The sequence below is a fragment of the Lachnellula hyalina genome (assembly GCF_007821495.1).
Source record: "Lachnellula hyalina strain CBS 185.66 chromosome Unknown contig00044, whole genome shotgun sequence".
NCBI classification, from domain to species: Eukaryota; Fungi; Ascomycota; class Leotiomycetes; order Helotiales; family Lachnaceae; genus Lachnellula; species Lachnellula hyalina.
In genome coordinates, this window is record NW_022157158.1 from 40,492 (window position 1) to 58,097 (window position 17,606).

The 17,606-nt window shown below is 47.2% G+C and overlaps 2 protein-coding genes across 2 annotated transcripts; both read right to left on the minus strand.

Moving 5' to 3' along the window:
• Positions 1-10,945: 10,945 nt before the first annotated feature.
• Positions 10,946-13,003, minus strand: atp-2 (ATP synthase subunit beta, mitochondrial; the record flags this gene model as incomplete). Its single annotated transcript, XM_031149836.1, has 8 exons — positions 10,946-11,014; positions 11,098-11,110; positions 11,148-11,754; positions 11,802-12,156; positions 12,461-12,517; positions 12,575-12,660; positions 12,769-12,911; positions 12,993-13,003. 8 exons carry the CDS (start codon positions 13,001-13,003, stop codon positions 10,946-10,948), a joined length of 1,341 nt encoding a protein of 446 aa, XP_031006456.1.
• Positions 13,004-13,562: 559 nt separating this feature from the next.
• On the minus strand, positions 13,563-15,999 carry be1 (1,4-alpha-glucan-branching enzyme; the record flags this gene model as incomplete). Its single annotated transcript, XM_031149837.1, has 8 exons — positions 13,563-13,589; positions 13,637-14,267; positions 14,313-14,648; positions 14,697-15,388; positions 15,438-15,557; positions 15,584-15,703; positions 15,750-15,874; positions 15,921-15,999. 8 exons carry the CDS (start codon positions 15,997-15,999, stop codon positions 13,563-13,565), a joined length of 2,130 nt encoding a protein of 709 aa, XP_031006450.1.
• Between the last annotated feature and the right edge of the window lie 1,607 nt (positions 16,000-17,606).

Genomic DNA, 17,606 nt, shown 5'->3' on the forward strand with positions numbered 1-17,606 from the left:
GTCAAGCGGGAATCAAAAATATCTGGCTTGATGTGTCCGTTTTGCGGGTGTTCTAATAGATCTGTTAGTCTCTTGACATTTCACCTCCAAAATGAGCATATCACCTATAAATTCCAGCTTCGACGGGCTGAACCTAGGGTGCAATACTTTATCACAACCGTCAGAAGTCGCCCATCAACCAACGAACTTGGTCGGACTCTTCAATTTACTAAACCCACGACGGTATTTGAGCTCGAAAGGTTTCTTAACGGTGACGAATCTTGGATAAAATCCCGCTATGGACCGCATCATCACGCCTTGCCCGAGCACCTTAGACTTTTACATCTTGACGGGGGCCAGGGATCTTCTTTATCGTCATCTTCTCTTGGTTCCAGATACAGTTCACCAAATACATCTAACGACACGGATGATATGACGGATCTGGAGTCTCGATTGAAAGCCTTTTCCGCAACGCGCCCAGTGAAATCAAATAAAAGGCTGTACGTTCCACATACAGCCAAGCCTCTCTATGACACGATTACGAAGCGAGTATTGGAGCCAGGTGAAGAGCTTCCCAATAGCGATGATGAGAAGGAGGAAAGCTGGCTGATGTTAAAGCATCGGGATGCTATAAACGACTACACCGACTTGACGGACGAAGAGAAAGAGTATATTAATAAGTGGAACCCATTCATCATGGAAGAACACCTGACAAGCGCGAAATATCTCGGGCACGCTTTGCATCGTTTCGTGTTGACGAATAGGATGTGGTTCGCAGAAACGCCAGGGAGGGCACATGAATTTCAGAAACAATGCCAGTCATATAAGCTTCGTGGCATCATTACTCCAGAAACAAGGCTGGAATGTATGAAAATCATTCGTGGGGCTTGCCAGGAGAAAGAGAACCTGAAGTACGAAAGAAACAAAGCCAGCAAGAGAAAAGAGGAGCAGAGTTCGAAAGAGGATGTTGAGATGACCGGGAATGATCAACTTGATGCCGATACGAAGGAAAACATCCCCAAACTTCGGGATGCAACGCGCTGCATTTGCGTTGAACATGTAGAGTGGGCTGATAGGGTTATCTGTGCTGGATCATCCGCCAGTGTAAGTATTTCGCTCTGATATGAATCTCGTAACACCAAGCTGACTGTTTTTACAGAAATGCCCTGGTAGATTCTACCACCGCGAATGCGCAAAGAAGTCAGGTCGTCCAGTCAAGGGGAAGTGGCTGTGCGACCATTGCTTTTCACTCGAAGCTCCTGCATCATAACGGACGGCATTATATCCAGGGTCGGGAATTAGCATGGAGTTGGCAGGCGGGACATGTTTTTAATCTTGGGCAATGTATATTACTTGTATGTATAAATCTTGGGGTGGTGGTTGGGGGCTTTGGGTAAGGGGATGGGATGGGATATGGGGCATACATGTATGCAGTGGGACATTTGATTGCCAGCTTGTATTGTCAGATACACTGGGGCAGCACCCCACCCACGCAAACCAACGCAAAGTCGAAGAAGGAAAGCAAAAGATAGATTTAAACTTGAGACTAGTTCTTTTGATATCACGTGATGCATGTAATGTTCATCTCACGCGGATTGGTCGCCTTACGATGGGACGATAATTATGATTGGGTTGAGGCTCCATATGGCTGTACACATCACATGTTGCTTTCTTGGGAAAGAAGCAACGGTTCGCGGAGTCTAAAACTATAAAAATTCATTTACATAGAACGCATTGTCGACGGTGAGGGTATATACATTTGCACGTTTCCATTTCTATTGTTCTCTGGCAGAGCGTTCTTCGTCTATTCTATTTTGGCTGGGAGGCGCGGCGGCAAACTAGAGGTACCATCGGAAAAGCCATCCGCCGTCAGGGCAGGGTAAGCGTGACGAAATCCGCCCCCAAACCAAAGCCAGTACCAACCAACCAGTCCATACAAGTCCAGTCCAGTCCAGTCCAGTGGTGAAGGTGAATCGCAGAAACACAGACTCTCGAAACCTGCAAGCATACGGTACAAGTATCCATCACCACCACCCGACCCCACACCGTCTCTCTGCGACAACTCCCAATCCACAACGTCTCGACACATGACAATTGTCGCTGCCCATCTGCTGTCGCGTATGCTGCTGTCGCGCTACTCTCCTGGTGGGTTGCCGTGCTTTGCGACAATGATTAGCCCTTGACTGGGAATCAATAGCTGCCGACTCACTTGACCGCGGTATCACATTACGATACGATATCTTGTCAAGACGATTTCAACTTCTCGACACGCTACGAATCTAAAGCCTCTTTCGCTGATGTGCTATCCTCTCTGCTCTCTCTCCGCTATTTCCAAGTTCTTTCAACCCCAAATCTACGACAAAGAAAGAAATCTCCGAATACACTCTCGACATCAACCCGCTATTTGATACACACGTCTACCCTACGATGGAGGGTGGGAAGGCCAAGTCGGGCGCTTTCAAGGCTGGTTTGAGCGGGGTGGACAAGCAAATTGCAGACCTAAAAGACCGTTACCTACCCCACGTACGTTCCCATCACATCCCTCTTTGTCCCGCACCCTTGCTCACATCATATCTTCCCAGATCCCCCACCTCCTCTCAATAAACACAGACTACCCCTACCTCCCCGAGTTCCCACACGAGAACCAAAACACGCCTTTTAGATGGTGGGAAGTCAAGGCGCTACAGTACATGACGCTGGTTAGCGACGGCGAGCGCGGCATCGCTATGGCAAAGGGGAACTGGGAAGAAGAGTACGCGGCTCCTCCTAGCGCGAGTGCGAGGAGTAGTGTTGGGACACCGAACACGGCTGGCAAGGAGAGGGATCCGAGAAAGGCGGCGGTGAAGTACTCATTGAAGGATTATAAAGGTATGAAGGAGACGGGTGTGAAGCCATCGCCGAGACCGAATGCTGCGGAGATGGAGCGCAAACCGGGGCATTCGAGGACTATCAGTAATGTCTCGCTGGGTACGCCAACGGCGAGTCTTCCGTCATCAGAGGATTCTAGGCAGAATGGCACAAGTGGGCCGGCTAGAATTGGGGTTTCTGTGAGAGAAGAGAAGTATGTTCTTTCATATTATATACATTGGTTATGAATCAATGCTAATCAAGTTCCCTAGGTCCACGGCACCTCGATCGAGTCAGCTCGAAGCAAGAGAAAAGGCGCGCACAAGTGCGAATGGTCACCGCGATTCGTTACACGGCAAGGACTCCAAGGTTCAAAAACTCGAACATCACACTCTAGCTCCACCCAAGCACGCCCTCCCTCCTCGACCACAATCACCAGCTCGTGAGAAGCACACATCTGATACGAAGCCTCAGAAGAGACCTTTGGAGTCGGCATCAACTCCTGCTGAAAAGCGGACTAAAGTTGAGCAGTCGAGAACCCCCTCTGGCTCTCTTCTCCGGAAATCAGACCCTCGACCAGAAAAGCAGTTACCAATGAAGTCTCAAAAAGAGCAGGCACGATATTCACAAGACTCTCCCCACTCACGCAAGGCCACTCCCATTCCAAAGCCAATCGATACAAAATCTTCCTCCAGGTCAAGTCTAAATAAACCTTTAGACCTTCCACCACTTTTATCACCACTACCTGCGGATCTCGATAATGGCCCTCCCTCACAGTCTCCTGGATTCTCACATCTGAAGAAGCTGGAATCGGGAAAGAATTCGTCTTCAAATACGCCATCGAAATCCAAACTTGGCTCTGATACAATCATTGTCAAGAGTCATAGATCTGTACCTGACATATCAACCCCCATTGATTCGTCACCCCTCTCAACTCCGCCAAAATCTCAATCTCCTTTTCACCTCCCACGAATCCTGTCACCTGGTCTGCCAGAGCCTATTGAGCAAGAGTTACACAGGCTGCAACAGAAAGCGCAGAGTACTAATACAGTTGAAGCGCGACATGAGAAGGCACGCCAGCCTGGTGCACCTGGTGTTGCACAAAAGACACCAAGAACGAAAGTTGGACATCCACCTAAGCCAGAGAGAGAAAGAGCCGAAGCTCCGCCGAGTCTCATCATTAAGCTTAAGTACAAGAAGCAAAGCAGAAAGACGATTGAACGCATGCTCCAGCTCAGGCCAACGCCGAACAAGGAATATACCCCCGCGGAGTCGCATCGCAAAACTGCAATACCACCAACTGCACCGCCTAAAGATAAAGATTCTACATCTGATTCAGAAGATGCTCCATTGGCAGTACCGGTACCGAAACCTGCAGCGCCCAGTAGAAAGCGGCCTTCCACAGAACTACCACGCGCTTCAGAACCGCCACCCAAACGATCAAAGCCCGACGGCATTGACTCCGCAAGATCCAACAACATCCCTGTCAAACAAGCCTTCAAATCTCCAGCTGTGAGCGGACCACCAGATCGCAATCTTTTATCTACCCCCAAAAAAGGAGACGCCATGAAAACCGTCGCCATGCGCCGCGTCGACTCCTCCGATACCAACGCCCGCACGCCCCAGGCAATCTCTACCTCCACGCCCGCATCTGCGGAGAAACCCCGTCTCAACGGAAACCCGTCTTCCAATTCCACCTCTACTTCGAATAGCGAGGTTGACAAGATGCGCACCGAAGAAAAACGTCTCACAGCACAAGCAGGCAAGCTCAAGCACAAAATGGACGATATCCTAAAACCACAACTCGTAGCCTCTGCTGCTCAACGCGATGATGGACAGCGAAGACTTGCGTTTAGTATTGGGCTGGAATGTATTTGTCTATACATGAATGCCTTCTCCATCAACGCGCGTATACTTCGGATGCAGGGCCAGAATTTGATTCTCGCAGTGCAGAATTGGGAGTCTGTGTTGAGACTGTGGGCGTTTATGGATCAGCACATGCGCGATATTCCCGTACTACATGCACTGTCTGCACGTCTCGGCGCGCTATGCAGGGAGGAATTAAGGAGGGTGTACTTGGATCCTTGCGCGAGAGAACACAAGGAGAATGAGGCGAAGTTGATGGATAGTCTAAAGGGGAATGAGAGGGATGGGTATGGGCTTTGGAGGAGGGCTAATGGGCAGGCTGGGTGTCTGAGGGAGTTGGGTGTTCAGGAGGTGCTTGGGCCTTGGAGTACGGTGGTTGATGCGATGGGGTTTTCCATGGAGGTTTTGGGACAGTTTTCAAAGAGGGAGAGGGTTGGGTGGAAGAGGGATGTTTAGGCACGTAAGCTATGCGAGACTCGTTCGGAGTGTCTATGGAGGGCAAGGAGGGAGCTGGTGTTAATGGGATTGTCGTGGAATTGGCGTTTTTGGAATGGGTGGGTTATCTCAGGGAATTGGGATTATGATGGCACTATACCCTTGATACATATATGGCTTGCTTTGCTTTGCTCTGCTCTACTTTACTTTGCTTTATGGAAGAGGAAATGGAAGGAAATGGAAATGGAAATGGATTTGTAGATTTAGAAGATTAAATAGGGATAGGAAATTCGAAAGATATGGATATAAATACAGATAAATATACTATATCAAGTTCAATAGTAGCTCTTACCTACCGTAGGCTTCTGAGTTTTCTGATGTATAGTAATTGAATCAGAAAAAGGGAGCGTAGCTAAGGTAGAGCTAGTAACTTTTTAACTTCTTAAGTAGGACCTACTATACCTGCTATAGACACCTAAATATTTTCACTCCTTTTCTTATCCTATTTTCCTTATATTTGTAGTCACTTCATCTTATCTTATCTTAAAATCACTTTATTATATAGCATTCTAACTGCTTTTTACTAGGTTGAATTGTGATTATTAAAGGGAGGTGTCCTTTTTAAACAAGGATACTATTATAATTCCAAGTTAGATGATAGATATTATCTAAGAAAAATATATTTGTAGAGTAAAGATGAATCTTGTATAGGCTAGGTTTATGACGTAAAATTCCGTTTTCGGATTTGTTGCATTTCGCGGAAAATACTCAGGTCGACCTAAGTTTACTCAAGTCATTTGAAGGTCACATGTAGATATTAGTCATGGTTTAGTCATGACTCCTATCCCTTTTCAAGAAGTTATGCCATCCATCTATCCATCCATCCTTGATGATTCTTCTTTTGCGAATCGTCTTATCGACAATCTTGCATTTCTTTCTTTCCTCGCTCGCTTCTTTGATGCTCGTATATCCACTAGGCGTGAGGTATACTCTTCAGTGCTCATGTCACATAGTCTTAAAGTTCACCGTGCACGCCAAGGGCAAAGCATATGGGTGCAGTACTGCCCAAACATCTCTTCCTAATGGTCTATCTCAAATAGAGGGGAATATTATAGTCACAAGGTCATTACCAAAGCAATTGTGTTGCACAAAGCTGCAAGGCAGTTTCCGAGGCTGAGGCTCAGGCTGAGGCGTTATCTTGTACTGATGCGTTGATCCAATCTTTTGCGTTTTGATTTGGGAAGGCTTTTGGATTGCTCTCTTGAGAGTTTTCTGGTCAAAGTTGGAATTATATCATTGAATGACTCTTGTAGGCATTTATTATGGAAATAGATTCTCGGGTGGTGGGAGATTTCTTGCCTGCTTGTTATACTTTGCTCTTTTTCTTCTTCTCTATTTATTTGTCCAAGCGTAGCGATAGGTGCCACGTTTATCCCCTCAGCTCGAAGGTGAGGTGATTCAGCAAATCAAAGAAGCGAACTTTGGATGCGGGACCTTCGCAGCTGAGGGGATAGTAGGGATGATGCAGCCATAACAAATTATCCTATCTCACATACCCGATGCCCAGTTGTATTTCTTTCGAAATTGCGTTGCAATAAAGTATCAAGTGCATGCACCCAGCTCCTCAAGTGCCCGAATCTCTTACACCCACTTATAAATATTGCATTGAAGGCACAATATTTATGGCAACATCAACAAGCTCAGCGGCCAGTTCGGCCAGTCCCAGTCCTACATCAGGAATTAATTCGCAGAATTTTGCGACTGGCCTCTTCACTGATTTTGCACCTTTACTTACGCTATTCGGTGGTGAGGTTACGAAGCAGTTCTTGGCGACGTCAATGGGATGGGGTGATAATATTCTGCTGGGCCTTGCGCCTATTGGGATTGTAACTGTTATTGTCAGTGCGATACGGATTGGTGGCTTTCAGCTTATGAAAACTTTTATTGGGAGGTAAGGCGGTTTCTGGCGCGTGAAATCTGGGACCGTTCGGGAAAGGCTTTCTTGTGCCGTATATTTCTTATCCAAGCCTATGCTAATAATTCCCACAGAGCCCGAGACTCTCCGGATGACGAAGAAAAGGATATCCTATCTTCAACTTCAAGAAACGTTCGCGAGATCTGGGATGGAAATCGTGTCATACGGCAGTCAGGCGAGTCGCAAACCACTGAGCTTGTATACACGGTGCAAAAGAGGGGCCACCCGGCAGTACAAGATACACGCGAAGGCCTGCGGACCCTGAAGGATGCCTTCCGTCGTAAAAATGCAATCAATCAGAGGGTCATGCCGCTTTATCGTTGGAAACAATCCGTAGCCAGCAAAATCTCTCAATCAGACGAGGAAAATCTTGAGACTAGCAAGGAGGGTGTAAAACTTGCGGCGATGTTGGACGAAAAGGCGCCCAGTTTGACTCTTAATATTCCAAAGGCCATTCCTTCGAAATCAACTGTCTGGTTCTTCACCGCAGTCGGACTTGTGGTACAATTTGTAGTGTGCGTCTTCAACGGCCTGGCAGTTTACCGCTGGCATTGGCTGAGACAAGGTTCCGTCGTTGCATCATATGGTTATCCCGTTTGGGCTATTGGCACATTTTCCATTACCCTTGGGGTGTGCCTGTGTGCACTTGTGGTGGAAGTAAGCACGACTGAATATATTGCCGAGCCAAATTTTGAGCAGAAGGCAACCATTCAACTCGAGAGTGGCAGAGATGCAACCAAAGCGCAAGGTCCTGAAAACCCTTCCCAGGCTCTTGAGGACTTATTTAGTTTCCGTGTTTTAAGGCTTCAAAAGGCCATCTCAACGGCAAATCTTCCAACGTTTGCAATCTTCAACGAAGCCAAAGACCCTAGATTTCGCATTTCTCACAGAACAGTACCTCCTCCCACACGGCTACGAGCACGAGCCATATTTGGTACCCTGTTCAAAAAAGTCCTCCCGAATGTTAAAGCCGACTCTGGAGCAGCAAGCAATAGGCAAGGCATAGTGACTGTCTTGGGCACTCTCCTTGCTATTGCTGGATTCATCTGCCAGAACATTGGTACCAGGGAACTGCATTGGTCTGGAGGTATCTCTCAGCTGTTGGCAACTCTGATTCTTGCTCTCCTCCGAGCTCTGGTCCGGCAACACGTTGCTGAATCGCCGTCTATGGTATTGAAGTTGAGAAAGGGATTCGAAGCAAGTCATCTTACTTATGTCCTGCATGACGTGAGGTATTGGAAGATACACTTTGGCAGCATGAGCGCTTGGAAAAGTGAGGAGGAACCTTCGAAGAAGGATTCTTATCAGTCTGCTGCCCTACCCGTTGAGATCCCTCCTGCTTTCTTCAAACCATCTGACACCCAACCCTTAGCGATCCAAGGTCAGACTGAGGCAGACCTATCCCACCGAGCCAGAGATACAGTAGATCGTATGCTCTCTTCGGTGAAGCTACTCTTAGACTTAGAACCCGGCCGCGTGGAAATTAAAAATATGGCTGCAAAACTCCACCACACCATCGAAGCAATGCTTAATGAGTTCTCTGTTCCTGACTTCAGGTGGGGTCAGAAAATACTCTTGCAAGAGATTGTACCCAGTGCAAATTTAGGTGGTAGCGAGGGCCAGGAGGAACTCTTCGCACCACGTCTGACGTTCTTGAATGTCTGGGAAACTGGGACCAGAGACCTCTCCGCCAGGGGGCAAAACGAAGATGAGCCAGATGAAGCACATTGAGGCTATATTGAGTCTTGCAATGTACTCTTTTACAAGGGCTATGGAACAAGGATCGCCCATCGACAGATTTGGAATTCAGACATGGCATATTGTTGGAAGTTGCGCGACGGATGGAGAACTACTGGACCAAAAGGCGTTACTCATATCGAGAATGATTGGATACACAGAGCGTTTTGTGAGAGCTCGCAACAGCAAAGTTTCTGGTCCAATAAGGGACAATTACTCCAAATTTCTGGACTCAAACATATCGGATACGATATTTGGTCTTCCATATTCTGCTATGAAGTACAATGACCATGGGTACGCTCTAACTTTTAGTCTTGCAATTTTGCGCGCGTGACTGACATGATGCTCACCAGACAAGTATTAAGTCCAGAGAGGTCAATGACAGAATTCTTCTCGCTCTCCAACGGATCCTCTTTCCTTGAAAGTCTAGCCCTCGTCATTTTCTCTACATTTATGCTAGCGCTATTGAGAGAGGACCCCGACAAGCAGGTTTCGATCAGACTGGCCGCTAGTACAACCGCAAGACCTCGAAGTGAGGAATCTGTCACCGGGGGGTATAATCGAGACGATTGGGAGAACGATCTGTTCGAGACTCTTATACAAATACTCCTCACCACAGGACTAACCCATTCGAAGAATGAGGCGAAACGAGCAATCATTCCCGCTTTCATAGCTCAAGGCAAGCTCTTACCAAAGCTTATAAAGAAGGCTGAAGGTTTGTAGAAACACCACGGCTGAAATCTTAAGACACATTGCGAGAGATTCTGGGGCTCGATTGCATGCTGTCAAATGGGAATGGATATGGCAATAAAGGCTCACGGTTTCTTGGCGGATACAAAGATTCTTTTAATCTCATAGGCTTCAATTCACGGGTCAGTAGTACGACTTTGTCTCTTACATTCGGGTGCAATAGGCAGGAGGACTTCCAATTGTAGTACTACAATTCAAAGTACTCCGCCCCAGAGTGAGAGTAGCAGTAACAGGACCAACGGCAGCACAGCCGCCCTCTCGAACGATCACAGATCCGTCCATTGATGTTTCTAAGGTGCGAATCATACCTGAGTCGAGACGAGATATAGCGCTGACTATACCATACCATGCCATGCCATTTCATGCATGAGTGGCATTCCTGTGAAAAGCGCAGGGGTGTTTATTGCATTCATCCGTAATATTAAGAGCGGAGTTGGAAAGAGAGGATAAGAAGAGAGAAGAGAGAAGAGAGATAAAGAGGGAAACTTATAAAAGAACACCTACATTGATCTATCCTAATAAACCAACCAGAACCAGAACCAGAACCAGAACCAGAACCCCTTCCACAGGTAGCAAAGCTCCACCTCCCCTCCTTCTACCCGCTGTGATTTGCACGCCTTCAAATGAACTAACTAATTGACCAGGCACTGACTAGCTGTCTGGCTGCCTGCCTTGCTAAACAGAGCTTGACTTTTCTTTTGTAACACAGAGTACATGATAGATATCACGGAATGGTCTCGTACCTGCGCAAGGTCTTTCTTATGCTATACATACATTCATATATGAAATCTCCAAGTGAGTGAGACATTATTCCACTACAGGTAGTTCCTTCCACAGACGCAGATATATGCTACATACGGAGACTTCCTTCATAACCATTATCATCATCATCATCAGAAGAATAACATGCAGCCTGTTGATATCATATCACAGGTGATGACTTCCTACTAATTAGTATGACGTGATCTTTCTTGGTTCTAGTTGATGTCGATTGCATTGCTTCTCGATTCTAAGTAGAGGAAGGTCGGGATACAATTAAATCCCTATATCCTAACACCGCCGGCTTTTTCGCAACTATAGAGTATTGATTTGAGGTCTGCCGCTCCCCACTTGGGAATACTATTCATTCGCCCATTCGGAGGCTCACACATCACATCAAGACAAGTCAGTTTGCATTACAAAAAGGAGAAATATCTTCTGTTACAAGCTAAAGGAGATGCGAATACGACGCGGAGGAGGAGTTTTTGTCCATGTCCTTTTTTTCTTCCACCATCTGTACACAATCACACCCCCAAAAGCACACCTAGTCCAGCCCAGCTATACACATGCCCCCACTCTACCCTGTCTTTACACAGCTTATTCCTTCTCAAGATCCGCCAGAATCTTCTCACCCTTCGCGCGCGCAGCATCGATATCGCCGACCATCTACAACACAGTTAGCATGAATTCTTTGAAAGGGAATAGGGTAAACGGGCATAAAAGGCGCCTTCACTAGCATTGAAACACACGTTAGCATTGGTTCTCTCAAGTTATAAAAGTCTTGGAAAGAAAAACTCACGGCAAGTCATCTCCCTCTCCGTTCATGATGGCCTTGAATGATCGGATCGTATCCTTCAAGTCAACCAAAACACCCTCGATACCAGTGAAAACCTGGGCAACAGCGAATGGTTGCGACAAGAATCTTTGCAGCTTTCGGGCACGCTCGACAGTCAACTTGTCACCTTCCGACAACTCATCCATACCTAGAATGGCAATGATATCTTGGAGCGATTTGTACTCTTGCAACATCTGTTGGACCTTGGTGGCGGTGTCGTAATGGTCTTGTCCAATGACACGGGGATCCAACATACGGGACTTTGAATCGAGAGGATCGACAGCAGGGTAGATACCCAACTCGGAGATACCACGGGACAACACAGTGGTGGCGTCCAAATGGGCAAAGGTGGTGGCAGGGGCAGGATCAGTCAAATCATCGGCAGGCACGTAAACGGCTTGGACGGAGGTAATGGATCCCTTGGTGGTGGTGGTAATACGTTCTTGCATGAGACCCATGTCTACGGCGAGAGTAGGTTGGTATCCGACAGCAGATGGGATACGACCAAGAAGGGCAGACACTTCGGAACCGGCTTGGGTGAAACGGAAAATGTTGTCAATGAAGAGCAACACTGTATTAGTTAGCAAATGTCGCAGATTTCTTCCGCAGATAACTCACCATCTTGTCCCTCCTCATCACGGAAGTACTCAGCCACTGTCAAACCAGTAAGAGCAACACGAGCACGGGCTCCGGGGGGCTCGTTCATTTGACCAAAGACCAAGGCGACCTTTGAGGGTCCATCAAGTTGAATAACCGAGGTCTCCTGCATTTCGTGGTACAAATCGTTACCCTCACGGGTTCGCTCTCCGACACCAGTGAAGACAGAGTAACCACCGTGAGCCTTGGCAATATTGTTGATCAACTCTTGAATGAACACAGTCTTTCCGACACCAGCTCCTCCGAAAAGACCAATCTTTCCACCACGAGCGTATGGGGCGAGCAAGTCGACGACCTTGATACCAGTGACCAGGACCTCAGCGGAGGTGGATTGATCGGTGAAGGAAGGAGCATCGGCGTGAATTGGCAGCTTCTTGGTGTGCTCAATTGGGCCACGTTCGTCGATTGGGTCACCAGTGACGTTCACTATGACGAGTTAGTATTTGGTTTCTTGGAAGAAACCAGAGTCTAGAAGATAAAACACTCTTCGGGACTCCCAACACTGCAAAGTCAAGTAAGAGAATTGAAGAAAGGGGTTACTTACTGATGCGACCAAGAGTTCCTGGACCGACGGGCACCATGATTGGGTTGCCAGTGTCGGATGCAGAGTGACCACGTACGAGACCTTCAGTACCATCCATAGCAATTGTCCGGACGACATTCTCCCCCAAATGTTGCTATTATAGCCGTCAGTATATGTATGATGATTGTTATGATCGACTGTGTTGACGTACCGCGACCTCAAGGATAAGCTTTTGACCACCATTGCTTGTCTCAAGGGCGTTAAGAATCGGAGGGAGCTTATCGGTATCGAATTTTACTATAACAACCTGTTAGCATTGCCAATTCATCGAGTCTCAAGCTCCTCGACCATTTTTTTCGGTTGGCGCGGAGCTCGGTGTTGTCGTTGTGGAAGAGTTTTACTTACCATCTACGATAGCACCAATGACCTGATGAATCTTTCCCTTCAACGCTGAGTCGGTGCTTGCAAACCGTGCAGCCGATGCTCTGAGTACATTATTCGAGACTGCAGGTCGGGTTGAAAGCCGGAAAGCTTGCTTGGCAAGGGCGCTGCGAAGACCACCATGTCAGCTCAATTGATCCATTGTGACCCGCGGGAACGCTGTAGTGAGGCTCGCGGGAGATACATACCTCCTGAACATCTTGCAAGATGAGTGAGGGTGTTGTGTAGGAGAGGGGAGATACGGAGGTCGTTGAGGATATGGAGTATGAGAAATCTGAGGTCGCAAGCTCAGGAAACAGTAGGAGTAAGCTAGTTGGCTAGCGTCCCACGTGATGCTAATGTCCGAGTTTAGCCGAAAGTCTCGGAAACAATTATTGAACATTTCTCTGTACATATATTTCACAATATTATACTGCATCATTCATGCAAACTTGCATATAAACTCTTATGTACCATTCAACATGGGGCATTATTACAGGATTGCCTTTCGGAAGTCAGAAGATTTCTGATCCTACGATTCTGGTTAAAAACGATAGACTAGCGCTGAATGCTTACTTCTACTTAGGACATTCTGTCATCTACATTATAACTGCATCATTTGCGGATATATAATAAGTCGTTATACTTATTTGTTATGATTTTGATTCTCATAACTAGAAACGTAGGAAAGCACTGCTCAAGAAACTAAGAAATCTAAAAGCTCCTGACCCCCAATATCGGCCCATTCCAACATCTGCAACCCAATCCTATGCACAATCTCACAGCGTCGACTCAAGAGCAAGAACCTATTGATCATCAGCAGTACCCTTTGTCCCCAAGCAATATGACTTACAATAGCAGTCCTAGTAGGAACATAAACTTGTGTGAAATTCTGTCGTCCATTCCACCCCAAGTTCGTCGTAAAGAACCTAGTCCCAGAATCAATCCTCTCGAACCCACCAAAGTCCTTCGCATCACTGTTCAAAACGACTCTATAAGTACCAGCTTGCTCAACGCCAACCCTGTAATCTGCATAACTCTTGGTAGGGTGAAAGTTGAAGATCCAGAGGAGACCAGCGCGCTCAAATACAATAACCTTGTCGGATTCATTTTTCAAACTGATGTAAGCTTGTTCAGAATGTAGCCAACCATACTTATCTTCAGTGCGATTCATGGCTGCATCAAATTCGTTTAAGAATCTGTACCGCAGTAGTTGGTCGTCTGGGAGGTTAAATTGACGACGTGCGTACCAGAAACTGTTGTCGTTCCCTGCACGAGGGAAGTCGAGCCATTCTGGATGGCCGAACTCGTTCCCTTCGAAATCGAGATATCCTTCACCGCCTAGAGCATGGGTCAAGAGGCGGATCATCTTGTGCAATGCCATGCCTCGCTCAATGACGGGTGTGAATTCCGAAAGGATAGACATGTTGGTATACATTTCTGCGTCACACAAATGCATCATGATGGATTTGTCTCCGACCAAACTAGCCAGAATTAGAATTTGAAAGATCGAGGGACATTCAACTTACGCTTGATCGTGACTCTCGCAATAAGCAATCGTTTTCTCGCCGTGACGTCTGTTTGTCAACGTATGACAAATACTCGACATATCCCACTGAGAATCTTCCTGCTCCTTTAGAATCTTGATCCACATATCTGGGATAGCCATTGCCAGTCTGTAATCAAATCCTATGCCACCGAGAGACAAGGAAACACACAATGCAGGCATGCCGGAGACATCCTCAGCAATTGTAATGCTTTCAGGGTATAGTTTGTGTAACATCTCGTTTGCAAGCATGAGATAGACAACCCCATCCTGATCAACACCAGGACCAAAATATTCGTGATAACCTCCTGAAAATCCCCTGCATCTTGATTAGCGTTGAACTTATCGGTGCAGTAATCCAACTTACGTTCCAATTCCATGATGGGTATAAAGCATGCTCGTAACGCCGTCAAATCGAAATCCATCAAAGTTATATTCGTCCATCCAGAACCGCAGATTACTCAACAGAAACCTCAGAACCTCATGACTTGCATAATTGAACAACCTACTGTCCCATAGCTCATGCTTGCCCTTTGCACCAGAATGGAAATAGCAGCTGTCTGAACCATCAAACTCGTTCAGTCCATCGAGGACATTCTTCGAAGCATGGCTGTGTACAACATCCAGAAGGACAACAATTCCCAGTCCATGTGCGGTATCAATGAGCTCCTTCAACTCATCTGGCGTACCATATCTACTGCTTGCAGCAAAGAAGCTGTTGATTTGGTAGCCGAAGCTTGCATAGTATGCATGCTCCATGATAGCCATGAGCTGAATAACATTGTATCCCAGATGATGTATTCTCGGCAGCATGTTTTTCGTAAACTCCTTGTATGTGGACACTCTCAACTCAGGGGAAGAGATCCCAACGTGTGCTTCGTATACCCTCGCGCTTTGGGGCTTCTTTGGTCTGGGATGTTTGAATTTATATTGTTCGGAGGCAGGAGGGTTCCAAAATCGACCATCGTAAACCGGAGATACAGAGAGGTCTTGAGTGACATATTTGATCCATGCTGGTATTCGTTCGATTCTTTCGCCGGAGGGTGTGATCATGGAGATCTGGAGAATCAGAATTAGCAGATGAAGTTCAGGGGGAGGTTAAGCATACCTTGATTTTGGAGTTGTGTGCAATTGCAGGTTGGCCATTTTTCGCAGGTATGATGACTTCGAATACACCAAACGTATCCTTCTTCATAGGATGCGACTCCCGACTCCAATCATCTGCTAACTGTTAGTCTCCTCCACAGGAGGTACACGGAAATGGAGAAGATTACTGAAATCACCAATGAGAAATGCTTGGGTTGCATTAGGCGCCCATTCCCTATAGGTGATGTTGTTGTCTTTATCCACATTAAAGCCAAATTTCTCAGTTCCCTGGTCCGGTCAGCCTGGGTTCTAGGAATGAATAAGATCCACGAACTCTGCTAAACTTCTCCAATCCTCCCTCTGTCTCGTCGATTGTCTTTATCCATTCCTGTGCTTTGCTGTATCGTTCTCGGAGGGCGCCTTTGAATGGCTCCAGCCATGGGTCGAGTTGAACCACACCTATGACAATCAGCAACGTGCAAGCTTCCCGAGATTGTGAGCATACCTGTGCCATCGTTTGGCAGGCCATCTGCAGCACCGCCAGCGACGACTGAATTGGCAGAATGCTCATTGATATTGTCCATAATTGCGTTGTTGTTGTCTTGTCCAGTGAGAGACTCGGGTTGACGGGAAAGGTGAAGAGCTGGTGGGGAGGTGTTCTTGAGCTTTCAATCAATGCCAATTCATCAATCACAACCGAAGAGAACAGGATCAGGATCAGGTCTTTATTCTTCCCCAGTCGAATGGAATAGAGCGAAATATTGTGCGGGGTCGTTTCTTTTCGCCTCCAACAGTTCATATGGCAGCAGCAACCATGTCAGGCCCACAAGGTGAGCTCTCCAGCCATGACGTTGCATCCCTGTCCTGTGCAGCAATTCATCGGCAACGATTCCCTTTCCAGCAATGAGGCCTCAACGAGATGAATATCTACACGTGATATTGGGTTTGAGTTTCTGTCTATTGTATAGTGTGAGTCTGAATTTCATCCTTCTTCTTTCCCATCTTATCTTACCTCAGTCTATTACAGTAAAACCTTCAAACCCGAAAGAACCCCCCTTCACCTTCACCCCACAATTTCCCCAGAGCTTCCCATCTAAGCTTCTACGCTTACGCAATATCGCACCCCGCAGCATCACCACATCACTCATTCACGTACATCTTCCTTCTCACTCCAGCACTGCATTGGACTGATTGTACAACAAGAGCCTTATCCTCCTCTATGAAGCAGTTATGATAGTTTCTCTCTCTCACCAACATGCCGGTCATCTACCGGACGTCCCCATTCAACCCCTCCCCTAGATCACTCCTCATATTCAACCCCAACCGCCGCCATCTCTCCACCATCCCACGCTTACTAAACTCCCAATTCCGCCGCTCAGACTTCCAAAGTCATAGCTGGACAGGCACATATGAGCCAGGTCGACCTACTGAAGGTCCCTTATCCGAGGCATCCAGAACAGGAGCATCGAAACTCACCCCATCCCTCTTGAAAGAGCACCTCGATAAGTTTGTGGTGGGACAAGACAAAGCAAAGAAAGTCACTAGTGTAGCCATCTTCAACCACTACCAACGCATCCGAGAACTTCGCCGGCAAGAAGCAGAAGAGGAGGAGCGATATGCAAAAGAAGAACGCCAGCGTAAAGCACGCCGGGACAGGGAAAACGAAGAGAGTTCTCATCCTGTTGAAAGTACGTCCCTTTCACGCCATCACCTGACATCCACTAACATACGCACTTTCAGATGAATATCCCGGGCACGTTGATACCGTGGACCTAAATGCCATCAGACGCGTAGAGCCGGAACTAGGTTCCCAACTCCTTTACGACAACTCCCCAACCACCATAGAGAAATCCAATCTCCTCCTCCTCGGCCCCTCGGGCGTAGGGAAAACCTACATCCTCCAAACCCTCGCCCGCGTCCTCGAAGTCCCCTTTGCAACCGTAGACTGCTCCTCCCTAACCCAAGCCGGGTACATAGGAACGGACATCGAGTCCTCGATCGAGCGACTCCTCCTCGCATCGTCGCACTCCGTCTCGAAATGCGAGACGGGCATTATTTTCTTTGATGAACTCGACAAGCTGGCAAAACCGGCTGTTATGACCCATGGTCGTGATGTATCTGGTGAGGGGGTCCAGCAAGGTTTATTGAAAATGATAGAAGGCACGACAGTAACCGTGAAAACGACCGCTGA